The sequence below is a fragment of the Schistocerca cancellata genome, chromosome 8 (assembly GCF_023864275.1).
Source record: "Schistocerca cancellata isolate TAMUIC-IGC-003103 chromosome 8, iqSchCanc2.1, whole genome shotgun sequence".
NCBI lineage: Eukaryota > Metazoa > Arthropoda > Insecta > Orthoptera > Acrididae > Schistocerca > Schistocerca cancellata.
In genome coordinates this window covers 75638153-75658870 of record NC_064633.1, presented here as the reverse complement: position 1 = coordinate 75658870, position 20718 = coordinate 75638153, and the positions used below count along the sequence as shown (strand labels likewise).

At 40.2% G+C, this 20718-nt stretch overlaps 1 protein-coding gene across 2 annotated transcripts in view; it reads right to left on the bottom strand.

Moving 5' to 3' along the window:
• LOC126094916 (uncharacterized) overlaps nucleotides 1–15282 on the bottom strand; it is a 46652-nt gene extending 31370 nt beyond the window's left edge. The window contains exons 1-2 of one of the 2 annotated variants that reach the window (XM_049909561.1): nucleotides 15141–15282; nucleotides 14763–15024 (exon numbers count right to left, since the gene is read on the bottom strand). In XM_049909561.1, coding sequence (XP_049765518.1) covers nucleotides 14763–14922 — 160 coding nt within the window. In that variant the 5' untranslated portion in view covers nucleotides 14923–15024; nucleotides 15141–15282. The other variant, XM_049909560.1, reaches the window with a different exon arrangement.
• Nucleotides 15283–20718: the final 5436 nt, after the last annotated feature.

Here is a 20718-nt window from a genome sequence, read left to right as displayed (position 1 = left end):
GAAGTTTTTTTATGTAGTGTAGCCATGTATGGAAGTGAAACGTGGACAATAAATAGTTTTGCCAAGAAAAGAATAGATGGTTTCGAAATGTGGTGCTACAGAAGAATGCTGAAGATTAAGTGGGTAGATCACATAACTAATGAGGAGGTATTGAATAGAATTGGAGAGAGGAGAAATTTGTGGCACAACTTTACTAGAAGAAGGGATCAGTTAGTAGGGCATATTCTGAGGCATCAAGGATCACCAATTTAGTATTGGAGGGCAGCGCGGAGGGTAAAAATTGTAGAGAGAGACCAAGAGATGAATACACAAAGCAGATTCAGAAGGATGTAGATTGCAGTAGGTACTGGGAGAGGAAGATGCTTGCACAGAATAGAGTAGCATGGAGAGCGGCATCAAACCAGTCTCTGGACTGAAGACCAGAACAACAACAATTGTTTGGACTAAATATCTCGGTATCCGTTTTTATACGCACACTGGATGAGGCGTTAGGAAGGGAATTGTTAGGGGACTTAATAATATATGTGAACGATATCCTTATTATATCTGCTACATGGGAAGAACATTGTATAACCCTAAGGAAAACCCTGAGTACGTTTAAAGAAGGTATTACAGTAAAACTATCCAAGTCACACTTTGTGAGGCAAGAGCTTAAGTTTTTAGGGTATATCGTCAGAGTGCAAGGAATTAGATGAGATTTAGAATGTATAAAGGCTATTAAGTAATGTTCATCTCCTAGAAACATAAGACAATTGAAGGGATTTATTGGAATGGCCGGGTATTATACACAGTATATATGAAGTCAGGAACTGAACGACCCGAGACTTTTGCATTTATTATGGAAGGTAATACCATGGGTTTGGGACCAACAAGTCAGTGATGCGTTTGAGAATGTGAAAAAAGCATTAGTAGAATCACCTATATTACACCATCCGGTTATGGGTGAACCGTTCAAAATTGCAACAGATGCTTCTGACTACGGTATAGCAGCAGAACTTTTTCAAGGAGAGTGGGGTCTGGAAAGCACCAGTCACAGATCTATAGCTTTTGCTAGCTGGAGTCTCAACAAACATGAGTTAAGCTACACAGCAACAGAAAAAGAACTATTGGCTATAGTACGGAGTATACAAAAATTCCAAACACTAATTTGGGGCTCAGAAATCCATGTATATACAGATCATCAAGCACTATCCTTTTTAATGAACAGTCAATTGTTGCATAGTAGATTAATGCAACGGATCAAGAAATGGCTCAAAGAATAACATCCATCATGATACCTATTTTACAGAGATATATGCCATGTGTATTAGAAAGTCTTTACTCTAGAAAGTCTCCTAATCAAGCAGAGAAATGGAAAGTTATAGGGAAGAATTTATTTTGGAGAGATAGTATAACTTCTCAACAGTGGCGTTTATGCATCCCAAAGTTGATGGAGGATGAAATTGTGTGGTATGTCCACGCAGGGTATGGACACTTCGGAAGAAAAAAGTGTATAGCCCACATGAACAAGTTCTATTATTTTAAAAGGTTGGGGCATAAGGTAGCATCTTTAATTAGAACTTGTGAAACCTGTTAAAAAGTAAAAGAGAGTAACACTCATGTTAGATACAAAATGTATCCAATCATACGTAAGGCATTACATGCTCTTACAGCAGCAAACTTCTTTGGACCAATTCCAAAAGGTAAAGGAGGAGTGGCATACATTTTTGTTCTCTCAGAATGTTATTCTAAGTATGTTATGTTGTATCCTATTAAGAAAGCAAATACACCAACAGTGATACACACTGTCTGCAACAATACTTTCTCGAGGTGGACAAACCAAAACTATTCCTCTCTGACAATGGACCACAATTTGTTAGTAACGACTTTAAAGAATTCTTGGTGTGGAAAGATATTCGTCACATATTAATCTCCAACTACAATCCGTCTTCTAACCCACGTGAAAGGGTTATGAAAGAAATTGGGAAATTATGCTGCATATACTGCCATGAAAAACATACGTCATGGGCAACGAAAGTTAAAGACTTTGAGCTTATTTTAAATGAATTACCACATTTATCAACTGGATTAACTCCTTAGGAAGTAATAGGTAAACCCTTTGTGAAAGAGCCCCTTATTAAATATTTTACTTGGCCGGAACAACCTAGTGTTGATTACCAACTTAACCAAATAATAGTTTCTAAGAACTTGGTTGAACGAGTGAGTAAATATAACAAGAAGGCTGTTGAACCTAAGTATAATGTTAATGACCTAGTCTTAGTAAGGCAGCATAAAGTATGAGGGACCTTACCAAGTGCAAACGGTGGTACATCCCAAAGCCTTAGTTTTAGTGGATCCTCTAACGGGATCACAAAAAGGAAAATACAACGTAGAAGACATAAAGTTGTATATTCCCCACGGATGTTAACGTTCTGTGTTAATGGACGGAGTGACGACCATCTGATCCCTAGTTGTTTTCAGTGTTTCTTCAAACTTAGTTTTCCTGCACCGGATTCCCTTCAATTCTAAACTATTCTGTAATGTATTCTTGAATTCTTAAACTATCCCATACTTTTGAAACCGAATATGACTACAAGATTAGGACCAATTTAAGAGAATCATAGATGAATAGTGATCACTAAACATGAGCCATGGACCTTGCCGTTGGTGTGGAGGCTTGCGTGCCTCAGTGATACAGATAGCTGTACCGTAGGTGCAACCACAATGGAGGGGTATCTGTTGAGAGGCCAGACAAACATGTGGTTCCTGAAGAGGGGCAGTAGCCTTTTCAGTAGTTGCAAGGGCAACAGTCTGGATCATTGACTGATCTGGCCTTGTAACAATAACCAAAACGGCCTTGCTGTGCTGGTATTGTGAATGGCTGAAATCAAGGGGAAACTACGGCCGTAATTGTTCCTGAGGGCATGCAGCTTTACTGTATGATTAAATGATGATGGCATCCTCTTGGGTAAAATATTCCAGAGGTAAAATAGTCCCCCATTCGGATCTCCGGGCGGGGACTACTCAGGAGGACGTCATTATCAGGAGAAAGAAAACTGGCGTTCTACGGATCGGAGCGTGGAATGTCAGATCCCTTAATCGGGCAGGTAGGTTAGAAAATTTAAAAAGGGAAATGGATAGGTTAAAGTTAGATATAGTGGGAATTAGTGAAGTTCGGTGGCAGGAGGAACAAGACTTCTGGTCAGGTGAATACAGGGTTATAAACACAAAATCAAATAGGGGTAATGCAGGAGTAGGTTTAATAATGAATAGGAAAATAGGAATGCGGGTAAGCTACTACAAACAGCATAGTGAACGCATTATTGTGGCCAAGATAGATACGAAGCCCACACCTACTACAGTAGTACAAGTTTATATGCCAACTAGCTCTGCAGATGACAAAGAAATTGAAGAAATGTATGATGAAATAAAAGAAATTATTCAGATAATGAAGGGTGACGAAAATTTAATAGTCATGGGTGATTGGAATTCGGTAGTAGGAAAAGGAAGGGAAGGAAACATAGTAGGTGAACATGGATTGGGGCTAAGAAAAGAAAGACGAAGCCGCCTGGTAGAATTTTGCACAGAGCACAACTTAATCATAGCTAACACTTGATCAAGAATCATAAAAGAAGGCTGTATACATGGAAGAAGCCTGCAGATACTGACAGGTTTCAGATAGATTATATAATGGTAAGACAGAGATTTAGGAACCAGGTTTTAAATTGTAAGACATTTCCAGGGGCAGATGTGGACTCTGACCAAAATCTATTGGTTATGAACTGTAGATTAAAACTGAAGAAACTGCAAAAAGGAGGGAATTTAAGGAGATGGGACCTGGATAAACTGAAAGAACCAGAGGTTGTACACAGTTTCAGGGGGAGCATAAGAGAACAATTGACAGGAATGGGGGAAAGAAATACAGTAGAAGATGAATGGGTAGCTTTGAGGCATGAAGTAGTGAAGGCAGCAGAGGATCAAGCAGGTAAAAAGACGAGGGCTAGTAGAAATCCTTAGGTAACAGAAGAAATATTGAATTTTATTTATGAAAGGAGAAAATATAAAAATGCAGTAAATGAAGCAGGCAAAAAGGAATAAAAACATCTCAAAAATGAGATCGACAGGAAGTGCAAAATGGCTAAGCAGGGATGGCTAGAGGACAAATGTAAGGATGTAGAGGCTCATCTCACTAGGGGTAAGATAAATACGGCCTACAGGAAAATTAAAGAGACCTTTGGAGACAAGAGAACCACTTGTATGAACATCAAGAGCTCAGATGGAAACCCAGTTCTAAGCAAAGAAGGGAAAGCAGAAAGGTGGAAGGAGTATATAGAGGGTCTATACAAGGGCGATGTACTTGAGGACAATATTATGGAAATGGAAGAGGATGTAGATGAAGATGAAATCGGAGATACGATACTGCGTGAAGAGTTTGACAGAGCACTGACAGGGTACCTGAGTCGAAACAAGGCCCCCGGAGTAGACAGCATTCCATTGGAAATACTGACGGCCTTGGGAGAGCCAGTCCTGACAAAGCTCTACCATCTGGTGAGCAAGATGTATGAGACAGGCAAAATACCCTCAGACTTCAAGAAGAATATAATAATTCCAATCCCAAAGAAAGCAGGTGTTGACAGATGTGAAAATTACCGAACTATCAGTTTAATAAGTCACAGCTGCAAAATACTAACGCGAATTCTTTACAGACGAATGGAAAAACTGGTAGAAGCTGGCCTCGAGGTAGATCAGTTTGGATTCCGTAGAAATGTTGGAACACGTGAGACAATACTGACCCTACGACTTATCTTAGAATCTAGATTAAGGAAAGGCAAACCTACGTTTCTAGCATTTGTAGACTTAGAGAAAGCTTTTGACAATGTTGACTGGAATACTCTCTTTCAAATTCTGAAGGTGGCAGGGGTAAAATACAGGGAGCGAAAGGCTATTTACAATTTGTACAGAAACCAGATGGCAGTTATAAGAGTCGAGGGACATGAAAGGGAAGCAGTGGTTGGGAAGGGTGTGAGACAGGGTTGTAGTCTCTCCCCGATGTTATTCAATCTGTATATTGAGCAAGCAGTGAAGGAAACAAAAGAAAAATTCGGAGTAGCTATTAAAATCCATGGAGAAGAAATAAAAACTTTGAGGTTCGCCAATGACATTGTAATTCTGTCAGAGACAGCAAAGGACTTGGAAGAGCAGTTGAATGGAATGGATAGTGTCTTGAAAGGAGGATATAAGTTGAACATCAACAAAAGCAAAACGAGGATAATGGAATGTAGTCGAATTAAGTCGAGTGATGCTGAGGGAATTAGATTAGGAAATGAGACACTTAAAATAGTAAAGGAGTTTTGCTATTTGGGGAGCAAAATATCTGATAATGGTCGAAGTAGAGAGGATATCAAATGTAGACTGGCAATGGGAAGGAAAGCGTTTCTGAAGAAGAGAAATTTGTTAACATCCAGTACAGATTTAAGTGTCAGGAAGTCGTTTCTGAAAGTATTTGTATGGAGTGTAGCCTACAGAAGAATGCTGAAGATTAGATGGGTAGATCACATAACTAATGAGGAAGTATTGAATAGGATTGGGGAGAAGAGAAGTTTGTGGCACAACTTGACCAGAAGAAGGAATCGGCTGGTAGGATATGTTTTGAGGCATCAAGGGATCACCAATTTAGTACTGGAGGGCAGTGTGGAGGGTAAAAATCGTAGAGGGAGACCAAGAGATGAATACACTAAGCAGATTCAGAAGGATGTAGGTTGCAGTAGGTACTGGGAGATGAAGAAGCTCGCACAGGATAGAGTAGCATGGAGAGCTGCATCAAACCAGTCTCAGAACTGAAGACCACAACAACAACAACAAACATGAAATGAGACGAATAGAATACAGTACTAGTATAAAGGTAATATCAGGGTACTATTCAAATTAAGTAACTTCTAAACATCAGAAACTGAATGGAGTGCTTTATGTGTGTATGAAATATAGTGTAAAGTGAATGACTAAACAACTATATTATCGTAGTGTATAATTTTCTATTTTTATAGAGTAGTTCATACCTTTTGTGAGATGTAATGTAAAGGGGAGGGTTAGTATCACTTTTGGAAGGGGTGGGTAGTGTAAATACAAGCAGGACTAACACTAATCACACACCCCACCTTTCAGACAAGTGTAAATGATTCTTCACCATTTGCCATTCAATACGTGTTGCTAAGATTTTTCTTCGGGGGCTTCAAAGGTGAAACTGAAATTGTCCGTTCTGTAGGATACATTTAACATCATACATCCTTCAGCTTCTAACTAAGTACAGGCCAAGTATGGATCCTGGAGAAGGGGGGTGGGGATGGGGGGGGGGGGGGCGTGGGAAGGGTGTCTTGTCTTTGAGGCTCTACTTTTTCCTTTGTTGCTTCTCTATTGAGTTCCTATCAATCTTTCCCTCTTCTATCATTGAAGTCCTTCTCAATTTCTGTGGTACATTATAACCTCAACTTATTTCACATAAGTCAGCCGAAGAATCAGGATACACAAACACACTTAAGCATACACAAAACATAACATGAAGATGCAAACAGGGAAAGTACAGATTGAAATGTTGTGAGAACCATTAAGTGTTGTAGGGGGAAAGTATCTGCACACACAAAAATATGCATGCATTGCTGTTTGCGGTGACAGTTCCACATCACATATACGTACATACCGACATGTAAGAACTACTAGAGTATTGTTCTGCATCGTTAATTTTGTTGATTTCAAATATACAGGGTGGTCGATTGATCGTGACCGGGCCAAATACCTCATGAAATAAGCATCAAATGAAAAAACTACAAAGAACGAAACTTGTCTAGCTTGAAGGGGGAAACCAGATGGCGCTATCGTTGGCCCTCTAGATGTAGCTGCCACAGGTCAAACGGATATCAACTGCATTTTTTTAAATAGGAACCCTCATCTTTTATTACATATTCGTGTAGTACGTAAAGAAATATGAATGTTTTAGTTGGACCACTTTTTTTGCTTTGAGATAGATGGCACAAACATATGGCTCACAATGTTAGACAAACAGTTGGTAACAGGTAGTTTTTTTAAATTAAAATACAGAACATAGGTACGTTTGAACATTTTACTTCAGTTGTTCCAATGTGATACATGTACCTTTGTGAACCTATCATTTACGAAAACGCATGCTGTTACAGCGCGATTACCTGTAAATACCACATTAATGCAATAAATGCTCAAAATGATGTCCATCAACCTCAATGCATTTGGCAATATGTGGAACGACATTCCTCTCAACAGCAAGTAGTTCGCCTTTCGTAATGTTCGCACACGGACTGACAATGCGCTGACGCATGTTGTCAGGCGTTGTCGGTGGATCACGATAGCAAATATCTTTCAACTTTCCCCACAGAAAGAAATCCGGGGACATCAGATCCGGTGAATGTGCGGGCCATGGTATGGTACTTCGACAACCAATGCACCTGTCATGAAATATGCTATTCAATACCGCTTCAACCACACGCGAGCTATGTGCCGGACATCCTTCATGTTGGAAGTACATCACCATTCTGTCATGCAGTGAAACATCTTGTAGTAACATCGGTAGAACATTACGTAGGAAATCAACATACACTGCACCATTTAGATTGCCATCGATAAAATGGGGGTCAATTATCCCATAATGCCGCACCATACATTAACTCGCCAAGGTTGAAGATGTTCCACTTGTCGCAGCTATCGTGGATTTTCCGTTGCTTTTTAGTACATATTATGCCGGTTTATGTTACCGTTGTTGGTGAATGACACTTCATCGCTAAATAGAACGCGTGCAAAAAAATCTGTCATCGTCCCATAATTTCTCTTGTGCCCAGTGGCAGAACTGTACACGATGTTCAAAGTCGTCGCCATGCAATTCCTGGTGCATAGGAATATGGTATGGGTGCAATCGATGTTGATGTAGCATTCTCAACACCGACGTTTTTGAGATTCCGGATTCTGACGCAATTTGTCTGCTACTGATATGCAGATTAGCCACAACAGCAGCTAAAACACCTACTTGGGCATCATCATTTGTTGCAGGTCGTGGTTGACATTTCACATGTAGCTGAACACTCCCTGTTTCCTTAAATAACGTAACTATCTGGCGAACGGTCCGGACACTTGGATGATGATGTCCAGGATACCGAGCGGCATACATAGCACACGCCTGTTGGGCATTTTGATCACAATAACCATACATCAACACAATATCAACCTTTTCCGCAATTGGTAAACGGTCCATTTTAACACAGGTAATGTATCATGAAGCAAATACCGTCCACACTGGCGGAATGTTACGTGATACCACGTACTTATACGTTTGTGACTATTACAGCGCCACCTATCACAAAGCGAAAAAAGTGGTTCACTAAAACGTTCATATTTCCTTATGTACTAAACAAATATGTAATAAAAAAATGGGGGTTCCTATTTTTAAAAATGCAGTTGATATCCGTTTCACCTATGGCAGCGCCATCTAGTGGGCCAACCATATTGCCATCTGGTTTCCCCCTTCACGCTAGATGAGTTTCGTTCTTTGTAGTTTTTTTTGTTTGATGCTTATTTTGTGAGATATTTAGCCCAGTCACTATCAATGGACACCCTGTATATTTACATGTGCCGTGCCAGTCCTCTGAGAAAAGGCATAGTATCTACTGGGAGTTGGTAAATACAGGCAGACATAGCACCTACTATGTGTGGACATGATATTTGTTTATACAGTAAAAGTGAGGAGTGAAAGAGGACTCTAGGGTATAAGATGAAGTATTAAAAAGCAGAATATGAGTGTAAAGTAGATTTGTAATTTTACCAGAGAATATTTAAGTATAGTATACATAAAGATGTATGCTAGGGCAATGAACCAGGAGGCCTACTCAAGAAAGATATGGAGGGTGCACTTGACATTTAGTGGGTCAGAAAAATGGTGGATAGGCAGACCTGTGAAGGGCTGACCTATACTGCGTGGACAGGGGCACCAAGAAGGGGACTGACCTGTACCATAGGAGGATAGGAATGAGGACGGGGTGTACCTACCAAAACAGAAGGAGAAAGGGTTCTCCTAGGACCAACCTATGTAAGATATAGGTACTGTTCCTAAAGGGAAAAAGGGCAGTACCATGATAGAAGTCACACGTTTAACGGGATGAGTCTGGTAAGTTTGAATTCTATGCATAAATAGCCTCATTAAGTTTTGGGTTTACAAATATCCAAGAAGGGAACACTTTTATTCAACCCAGAGTTTCTCCAGATTACAATAGATAATGAATAAGTACATACTTAGAAAAAGTAGTACAGGAAGTAAGAACAATGCAGCAGAGTATTCATGAGTTATGAACACCTGTAATTTTCGATTGTAAGAGGAATAGAAAACAGAGCTAACTCCAATATGGATTGAAAGCATCATGTATTATAATTACAGAAAAATATGAATGGTTATTAATAGAAAGAGAGACATCATTAAAAGGTAAAGAATTATCCTATGTATAAAATATTGCATGTTCGAGCTAAGGGGAGGGATATGTAGTGCCTCGAGCATTTCAGTGTAAATTCTAGAGACACTCGGCTTTCCCCTGTCTTGAACACCCAATATTTTAAGTAAGAGGGTGAGAGAGTGGAGAGTCTACCTCAATGCCAATTTTGTGTGTGCAAGACGGACACGTATTGGGAGAATATGGCAATAGTGATGGTGGATTGGTGTGGACAACTGTTTGCAGCACACGCCTGAGAAGCTGTACGTCCAGTACAAGAGCAAGCACACTCTAGTCCTTGACGGTGTAACGACTGTATTATTGTGAACAAATGAATTATGTATTGAACTAAATACACCTACATTTGACGTTCAGATGTTGGACTTGCGAGAAGTAAGAACTGGTTTTATAGTGGTTATTAAACCAAACACATTATAACTGTATCTGTTAGTTTCTATTAAGGTCCAAGACGGAGCTGACTCACGAGAATTGAATGCTTGTGTGAATCTTGTGAAGTTGTTTTATTGTGGAGATGAAAATATAACAGAGTTGAACAAAAGTATCCTGAGAGTACAGAATCATTTCAAGAGTAGAAAATAAGCCTATTTTGAAATTCCCTTAACAATCTAGAGTCTTCGGAGAAGAAGAGTTTGTGAAGATCGATGCAGCTCTCTGACCTGAGAAGAAGATTGGCTGCACACAATAAGTGAGTCAACCGCGAGAGAGGTGTGAGTCTTGCACCCCAGTACCACACGGTCTCTCCTGTCGTCCGAAGACCGTTAGAACTTCCTCCCAACTTACATTCCGTCATCCTCACTGTGCACTGCTCTCTGCCAATGCACCCATCAATCTTTCTCCTTCTCTACTCATCTTCTTTCCACACCCTTTTTTCCCCTTCCCTCCCTCCCCCACACCCTTCCAATGTTGCACCAGGTAGCCTTGTCGGCCACCTCTAGTCCCTGCACACTTTCCCAGGCAGCACTGTTTCCTGCTATTCATTCCCTTTGCCCACTCTACTACGGATCGTTGCTGTCATTTGAAGTGCTTCAGTTTCAGTTTGGTCGGAGCAGCCTGAGATAGAGGTCACAGGTGTATGAGACGAGTTTGTTTGTGTGGTTTTCTTTATTGATGAAGGCTTTCAGTGAAAGCTTAATTGTCACAGTCTTACTGTCATGCCTATCTGCAACATAACATGTCATCTTTAAGGTGAGTAGCTATCTATCCTTCCCATAATTTCAGTACATTAAATGTACTTTTCTTCATATGTTGCTCTGGCAGATGTAATTTACGTTCTGTTTACTACATTCATTTAGTGCTTTTTGTATGCCATTACAGTTGTTTGAGTGTGTGGTTGAGTCATTTTTGATTTTTTTATGTATGTTCGTTTCTTATATAATAGTGTGTAAAATATTTTCAGAGTTACTGCTGTCATGGAGCTTGTTCCAGGTGTTGATGGCACTCGTCATGTCTGGGTGACTTGGGTTGTGTTGTTTACTAGTCTTAACCAGGTTTAGTGGAAATAACAATCTACTGTGGATTGGCTGGATTGTGTTGTTTGTTAGTATTGTAGAGGGTGTCATAGGAGCAATGATCAATATTCGGGGATGTGACAGGGATGATCATTTGAAGCAAAAAACTTCATATGGGTATATGCCCTGTTCCGAGATCAAACATCTTTTACACACATGGTTATTTATTTTCTGTATTATTAAATTCGTTGTCAGGTTTACACATGCACAACAGTTATTAAACGTTACAACATGGGTTTTACAAATTACCAATTGAAAAAAAGAAAAAAAATTTTTTTAACCCATCCACTTCTAAGAATTACCATACATAGCATATTACAGCTCCTGTATCGCCCACAATAAATGTCCAAATATCCCACCATCAACATAATGCGTAAGTATACTCTTGGGAGAACATGTTTTGTTGCTTGCCTGAGTGCCTCTGCACATTTCACAATGAGGGCAGCAACGTCCATATGCAAACATACAATTCATCTCACTTATACACCTATCATTTGTAAACCTCAGACTTCATACAACTTCATAAACAAAACTCTAACAGTGTAATGTCTGGACATCTTAGTGGCAGTTAACTGTACTACCACGATCAATCCATCGATTACAATATCCGCCACTGGCCCAAAACCAAATGTACATTAAATGTGTTGTACCTTCGAAACCATGCAGAATATGGCAAATGGCTATGTATGTACAAAGTTTTTTTGCTTCAAATGAGTGTTTCTGCTATATCAGTGCATATTGACCAATCTTCCTGAGAGACCCTGTACAGGTGTAGTGGCGATGGTGATTCAGTGAGAGTTCAGCTAAGCTCATTTAATTACTTGATCAATTTAGTTCCAGAGCAAATGGTGATTTATATGATATTATTTGCTGATTTCTGTGAAATTTTTTATTAAATTATTTACATTTGTAATATAGGATGGAGGATGTTATCTTTATTACATAATCAGATTGAGGTGTCAAAATGGCATTTGTCCCCAATGTGTTGGTGTGAATATTTTGTCTTAATGATGAAAAATCAATACAGTTATAACCTGCTAGAAAAAAATGGGAAATGCCTTTAAAGTCACTCCTATCACCCACCATGCAAAGTGTCAACTTAATTTGCACAGACAGTACATGGAGCAGATTTAGAGACATCAAATAGATGGTATGATAGCAAGACAGATATTTCAAAAACAGATTTTAAACTTCAAAACATTTCCAGGAGCAGATGTGCACTCTGGCCAGAGTTTATGGAATATTAACTGATGCTTAAAACTACATAAACTGCTTAAGAGATAAGAAATTTAGGAGATGGAGGATGGAAAAATTGAAAGAACCAGCAGTTATGGAGAATTTCAGAGGGAGCACTAAACAACAACTGAGTGGAAAATCAGGAAAGGGATAGAACAGAGGATGGAAATACGGAAGCGTCCGATCCCGCCCGTCTGCTTTGACCCATGACGTCACAAATATGGCGGAAACAAAAACACACACACACACACACACTTTCCACACGAAGGCTAATGACACTAACGGGACAAGTGCGGGAAATGGGGTGTTTTGGGTGGGGGGAGGGCAAACTAAATATAAACAAATTTAGACGTCTTGCGTAGCTACAACGCGTAAGTGAAGACAGCCATGCATGAATACCCACCCACCTCCCCAGGGGTCGTAACCCCTGCAACCCATAGAAGATAAAGATGCTTCAGTAGGTGATTAGTGTTTTTTGTCTTTTTTAAAAAAAAATCTCACGGGATAGAACGAACAGATCAGAAAGATAAATATAATAAACTAAAACAGAAATTGGAGGAAACAGATAATTAAAATAAGTAATAAGCGTTTTTAAATTAAAAAAAAAAAATCTCACGAGATAGAACGAACAGATCAGAAAAGTAAACAAGATAAGATAAAACAGAACTGGAGACAGCCACACTCAAACCAAACTCCGCGCCGTCATGACGTCACACACGACAACACCCTTACGTCACGGGTCAAAGCCAACGCATGGGATCGGACGCTTCTGTCGACCCCAGAGGATGACCGGGTAGATTTGAGAGATGAAATGGTGGAGGCTGAAGTGGTTCACTTAAGTAAAAAGGTAAGGCTCACTACAAATCCTTGGATAATATAGAAGATATAGAATGTATGATATGGGAAAATATAATTGCACGCAAAAGGGGAATAGGCCTACATATATGTCGTATCATCTTCGAGACTCTGGCTCTCTCAAAAGGTTTAATAAATGAGACTGACAAAAAGTGCAAAATGGCAAACCAGGGATGGCAAAGAAAAAATGCAAGGCTGTACAAGCCTACTTCACCAAGAGAAAGAGAGATGCCATCTGCAGGAAAATTAAAGAATTGTTTGGAGACAAGTGAATACTAGAGCTCAGAAAGCAATCCAGGACTAAGCAAAGAAAAGATAATAGGAATATACAGGAGGACTAAGCCAATATTATAAAATGAGATGTAGTAGATGGGACAGGAAAAATTATGCTATGAGAGGAATTTGATGGAACCCTGAAAGACCTAAGTTGAAACATGACCCCTACCTGGAATGAACGATATTCTCTCAGAGGCCTCTAGAGGACATACGATGACAAAATTGTTTTACCTGGTATACAAGGTTCATGCTATAGAAAAAATACCATCAGACTTCAAGAAGAATATAATAATCCCAATTCAATACATGGCAGCTGTGGACTGGTGTGAACACTACCAAACAATCAGTTTAGAAAGTCTTGGCTACAAAATATTAACATCAATTACTTATGCAAGGATGGCAAGACCGATAGAAGCTGGCCAAATGAAAAAAGCAGTTTGGGTATCGGTGAAATGTAGGAGCACAAGAAGCAATACTAACCCTACGACTTATCACAGAGCAAACACTAAAGAAAGGAAAACCTACATTTATAGTGTACTGTAAAATCTATTAACACCAAATTTAATTGCTATGTAGGGCCTAGGTGTTAGGAGGTATTTGTGTGGAGTGTGACCTTGAATGAAAGTGAAATGTGGGCAATAAACAGCAAAGAAAAGAAAAAAATAATAGGGCTCGAAGCTTTCGAAATGTGGTTCTTTACATAGGATTGCTGATAGTCAGATAGCTAATGATAATTAATGAGGAAGTATCAAGTTGGACTGGGAAGAAAATAAATATATGGCATAGGCCTAACGTGACATCAAGGAACCGGCAACTACGTAATGGGGGAAGGGGAATGAGAGAGACAGAGAGAGTAGGGAGGAGGGGAATTTTTAGAGGTACACCAGGGCTTGAATACAGAACTCAGGCACAAATGTATGTAATTGCTGTAGTTATGAACAAATGTATGGTTTTGAACAGGATAGACTAAAGTCAGATAGCTAATGATAATTAATGAGGAAGTATCAAGTTGGACTGGGAAGAAAATAAATTTATGGCATAGGCCTAACGTGACATCAAGGAACCGGCAACTACGTAATGGGGGAAGGGGAATGAGAGAGACAGAGAGAGTAGGGAGGAGGGGAATTTTTAGAGGTACACCAGGGCTTGAATACAGAACTCAGGCACAAATGTATGTAATTGCTGTAGTTATGAACAAATGTATGGTTTTGAACAGGATAGACTAATGTATAGAGCTGCATCAAACCATTCTTTGGGCTTAAGATCAGAATGACAGCAATAACATGGATGATTTGACTGTTATTTATCGGGTGACTGATAATAACGTTAATCTGGGAATCATACTGCTACTCTGACAACAAAGCATGACAATATATTCCTAAAGTCGTACCTTCATCACACTCTTCTTGGTCGATGACTTCCACGGATTCACCATCGCTTCCGTCGGAAGGTGTTCCGTTATCCTTAGTCTTATCTGTTGCAGTTTCATTTATTACCATCCAGCTGTCCGACAGTTCGGAATTTGTGCTCTCCTGCTCACTTCCATCCATTTGGTAATGCCCTCTATGGTCCACAACCACTAGTGATAAGAGTTTAGCAAACTGTTTTCATTATTTCCTTGATCACAAAGGACAGGAATTTCCAAACTCACTCTGTGTACAAACACACCCTTTCACAACACACTTCAGATTAATTACGTACTCGTCAATACTGGCATCAGAGATACACAAACAATTTCAAATATGCAACTGCAACTTATATGACTAACCTTCATCTAATTTTTAAGTATTATTTGATATGTAATACCTAAATTACACGTCATATTAATAAGATTCGGAAAGTATATAATGGCAAAAACACATTCCTTGCTCCTTCACACTACATTTTCACTACGCAGGCTCACATGAAACATTTTACCTGCGCAAAAACAAATGCGCAGAAAAAACGTATCGTGTGGACAGGTAATGACAGCAAAATTGTTTTCGAGTCAGTTGTGTGTTCACAGTGAATTCGAAAGTAGAAGATACACGTCAGTGCGCTAGAGAATTTCTTGATGAATTTATTGAACTATTCTGAGACACACATATTTGTGGGAAATTAAGAGCACGAAATACAGCGAACAAGTTAAGAAAGCAGCTGCTTATAGATCTTTAATAAAGAAAATAGGCGCAACTGACTCTATAGCAAACATGGAAACGTTAATACACACAAAGGTCGTTGTGGACTGTTTACCACAAAAAAACTAATCAAAGGTGGGGCAAGGGCGGCGAAATATATATGTGCAAATTCCGTGACAAGAACGCATATTTGCAGTATAAAAGCAGTGGCTTGAGTACTGTGTCAGTGAAGAGTAAACTTTAAAATTTTTCTTATGTCTCATCCATTGTACCAAAAACTGAAATTGGTCGGACATATGGAGCATATGAAAAAATAGTAAAATTTTTGTTTTGCTTATGATTTCATTAATTATTTTACACACAAACACATATATGGGAGGTAGCGTTGCTCACGTCTGTAGGTTGAACCTTAAAATACCCTACACGTGCCTCCTGGGTGGTGCTAATTGAGCAACAGTGATTACAGGCAGCCAGATTATCCATAGGATCTCCTGGCAATGACATATCAACTAAATAGCAGAAACAGTTCTTTTCAGAGCTCAAGTGTGGAGGCAGATATACATGCAGTTGTCATACAATTGCACGGCATTACTATTACAAATGTTTACAAAGCACCCAAAACAACATGGCCCGATGTTGTCCTACACACAGCAGAACATCCTGCAATTTACTTAAGAGACTTCAATAGTCATCATGAACTTTGGAAGTACTCTCAAAATGATGAAAATAGGAGCATGCTTGCAGAATGGATCGAAGAGAATAATCTTCATATAGTGTTTGCTGCCAAAGATCAAGGCACTTTCAGGTTAGCTGCTTGGGACAAGGATTCAAATCCTGACTTATGCTTTGTTAGCTGCAACGAAACTGGCTTTCCCATCAACACCACAAGGAAAGTGATAGATGCCTTTCCTCACAGCCAACACAGACCTGTAATAATACAAATTGGCTGCACTGTTCCTGTCATACGATCAATTCCGCATGCTCGATGGAATTTCCAAAAAGTCGACTGGATGAAGTTTTCAACGGAACTGGATAAGACCATTTGATGGATGACTCCATCACATAATAACTATCAACGCTTCATTGGTGCAGTAACGGCAACAGCTAAAAAGTGTATGCCAAGAGGATACCGAAAAGAATATGTTTTAGGATGGAATGAGGAAAGTGAAACACTGTACCAATACTTACAGCAAAGTGGTGACCCAGAGATAGCTACAGAACTATAGTCCAGCTTGGACATGTCTCGGAGGCAGAAATGGGCAGAAACAGTCAAACCTGTGGACTTTACCCACTCGAGCAGGAAAGCATGGAGACTTCTGAGAAAACTGGGAGGAAGTGCACCAGCATGCAGAAAAAATTCCGAAGTAACACCAGACCAAATTGCTTCCCACATCATTACTGCCTCAAGAGTACCTACTGACAAGAAACATACAAGACATATCAGACGACAGCTTCGTGACCTGAAAAAGAAGGCATCTCCCTCATCTGAGTATACCCATCCCCTCACAGTTTCAGGCATTGACTCTGGACTGAAGGACCTCAAACCTCTTAAGGCACCTGGATTCGATGGTATCCATCCAGAATTCCTGATCCATATAGGAGGAAAAGCTAAGAAATGGCTGGCAGAATTCTTCACTGACGTCCTGCTGACTGGTCAACTTCCATCTGAGTTTAAAAAGGTGATGATAATATCTCTTCTGAAACCTGGCAAACCCAGCAACAAGGTAGAAAACTATCACCCCATTTCCCTACTCAGCTGCTGCTACAAGCGTTTTGAAAGGCTAATATATAACAGGATAATTAGCGCTATCTTAGAGAACGTTCCAGTTGATCAGGCAGGCTTCAGACCAGGGCGTAGCTGCTGTGACCAAGTATTGTCTCCCTCATCCTTCATAGAGTCAGGATACCAAATGAAGCAGAAAACATCTGTGGCATTTGTTGATCTAACTGCCACCTTCGACACTGTGTGGAGGGAAGGCCTTATCTACAAATTTCTCTGCATCATACCCTGCAGAACAATGGCTCGACTGATTAACAGCATGCTAAGTGATCGGAAGTTCCAGGTAATCACTGGAAGCAACATAAGTAAGGAGAGGAAGCTGAACAACGGATTGCCTCAAGGATCAGTTCTCTCACCCTTACTGTTCAACCTATATCTATCTGATCTACGTGACACTTCGTACAGAAAATACTGCTATGCCGGTGACCTGGCTCTAGCCATCAAACACCAGGAAATGAAGACAACAGAAGAGATTTTAGCCAATGACCTGTCTGCATTAGACAATTACTTCAAAATCTGGAGACTCCAACCCAGTGTAAAACAGAAGTGTGTTGCTTCCATCTAAATAACCAGTTGGCGAACGTAAAACTGGAAGTAAGTTTCAGAGGCAGAATTCTTCGTCACAATTGGAACCCAAAATATCTTGGTGTCATCCTGGATCGTACACTATGCTTCAAACAACACCTTCTCAACTTAGCTCAAAAGCTGAGGACTCGAAACAACATCCTCCATAAGCTATGCAGAACTACCTGGGGAACTTCAGCTCTGGGCTTGGTATACTCAAGTGCTTAGTATTGTGCACCTGTTTGGATGAATAGTCATCATACAAGGCTTGTTGATACTCAGCTGAATACGACAATGCGCATAATATCTGGCACAATCAGATCTACTCCAGTTTATTGGCTTCCACTGTTAACCGGTATAATGCCTCCTGATCTACGCAGATGTACTGCCCTTATGAGAGAATTCCACAAGATCTCCAGGAACTCTAACCTACCCGTGCATAGCGACCTGCCACTTTTAAATCACAAGAGACTGAAATCACGTCATCCAACTCTGTGTGATGCTGCTGACATGATTGCTAAGAATTTCAAACCTCTTGAAGAATGGAAAGGTCTGTGGGAAGCAGTGACAGATGTGCACCTGCATAACATCTTCTCAGATGCTAAACTTCCAAGTGGATTCGACTTACCACGCAAGACCTGGTCTACTCTCAACAGAATCCATACCAGCCATGGGCGATACAGGGATGCTCTCTTTAAGTGGAAGAAGCTGCCTGATCCAGCTTGTGACTGTGGGGCTCCATACCAGACTGTTCATGAATTCAAGACCGGACCTAACTTCGGACAACAATTTACCCTCGGCCAATTTAAGATATGCATGAATATGAGTACTATTACCTTTAGCAAAAAGTTCTTCGGCAACACAGTACTCCACAAGATTCCAAATAGCCAATATAGTATCGATAAAATGCCGTTTACCTCCAACTGAGAAGGCATCGACTGTGATAAGAAAGACTTCGCTGCGTCTTTTATACGGCCTTACTAATAAACTTGGTTCATTTAGTTTGAAACCGGACAGATCATCTGGAGTACCATGGAGGAAGTATAGTAGGCGTAATGCCTTTAAATTTGTTACTTATTGTAAGCCAGAGACTAGTGCAGATATTAGTAAAGTAAAATCATGGACAGATTTAGAAAAAGAATGTAAAGTTAAAAATCGCCTTTTTCAAGGTACTAATCCATTTTATATTGGTGTTCAAATTGCTGGTGATGAACCTGCTAAAGACGATCTTGTCCAGAGTGAAGTTAAATATGTAACATTTAATGTACGTAATTGAGTATATATGACTTTTTGTAAAAGAAAGGGTACAGTCACGTTTTGAATAAAGTTTATTCTTTACAGCTCATGTCTGCGTTGGAATTTTTTTATGCTAACTGGGAACACATAAGGAATTATCCTGACGATCTTCGTCTTGCATTCCTGGTACCAACTACGCAGCAATGTATCGACGACCTCGCCATTACATTTTATGGAAATAAAATTAACTACGCAGCAGCTGTTATTGTATTGGAAGAGTTGTGGTACTATAAACCTAATTTAGAACAATTAATTGAACAGTTTAGGGTTGCATATAGGGAATATGTATTCATGCCTAATGGAATAAGGTGCGCTAATCGATACTTTGATTTTCGCCAAGGAAGATATAGGCCTTTATGGTACTCTTATTAGAGCCTCAATAAGTAAAACCTCACAAGTCATACCTCAGACACACAGCCAACGGCCATCCTAGAAAATGGCCTCACGGGTAGTGAGGTCTCCTATTCAGGGTAAACCAAAGTATAGGCTTGTGAACAAGTTGGAAACAGAAAAAAAAGATGGCAATGTACTTGTAAATACGAGTTTTGTTTACACTTTAGGTGGCAACTCTTGGCAAGGTTGTATTATGTACTGGATATTTCAGGATGGCGTACCACCTGCGTCCCGCTCTGGGATTCTCAAGAAATGGCTATGAAGCTGCAACCCGTCGTGTACAATCGTCCGAAGCCAGCCAACATAACAGTACTTCTATTTCAGAGGAGCCTGGGCGTTCGTCGGAGACTGCACAACCTGAATTTGACGACGGATGGGAGGTGCCGTTGTCGCGCTTGCCAGCGCACATTCTCGGAGCTGCAGGGCCATCCGCTTCGAGTGAACCCCCTGTGGGGGCCCCTTTAGAAAGTGACGCGAGCCCACCTAGTATTACTTGTGGGCCGCGTCCGCGTTTTCGCGATTGCGTCATCCGTTCAAGGCCGCCAGCAGGTTTAGACGTGCCGGACAGGCTTGGACACGTTCCAGACGCTGCCGCCACACCTAGTAGGGGTCCGTATAAAAGACGCAGCGAAGTCTTTCTTATCACAGTCGATGCCACTGTGTTGCCGAAGAACTTTTTGCTAAAGGTAATAGTACTCATATTCATGCATATCTTAAATTGGCCGAGGGTAAATTGTTGTCCGAAGTTAGGTCCGGTCTTGAATTCATGTTTGGCTCGATTAATGGTGTGTTTGATGTTCAGAAATGTCGTAGTAGGAAAAGTGCCTTAGCGTACATTACAAAAGCAGATTCCGATCCTATTTGTAATTGCAATGAATCGGCTCTTTCATTTAATGTTCGTTTACGCCGTTGGGCCGAACGTACGGAATTTATCGACTATACGGATCCCTTTCTTGTAAACAATTGGTCACGTGTACGTTTTATCGAAAAATATTTTGAATCATTTCAGGCAAAGAAGTGTGTTGTTCATGCGTTCACCGAGTGCCATCTAAAGTATAATGGCTGGGCGGGTCGCGTCGTACGCTGGTATAATGAGGCCTTTCGGTCCAAAGCGGTAAGGAAGAAGCAGTTAATTTGTATGGCGACACAAATATTGGCAAGTCCACACTAGTCGAAAAAGTAATTTCTAGAAAACA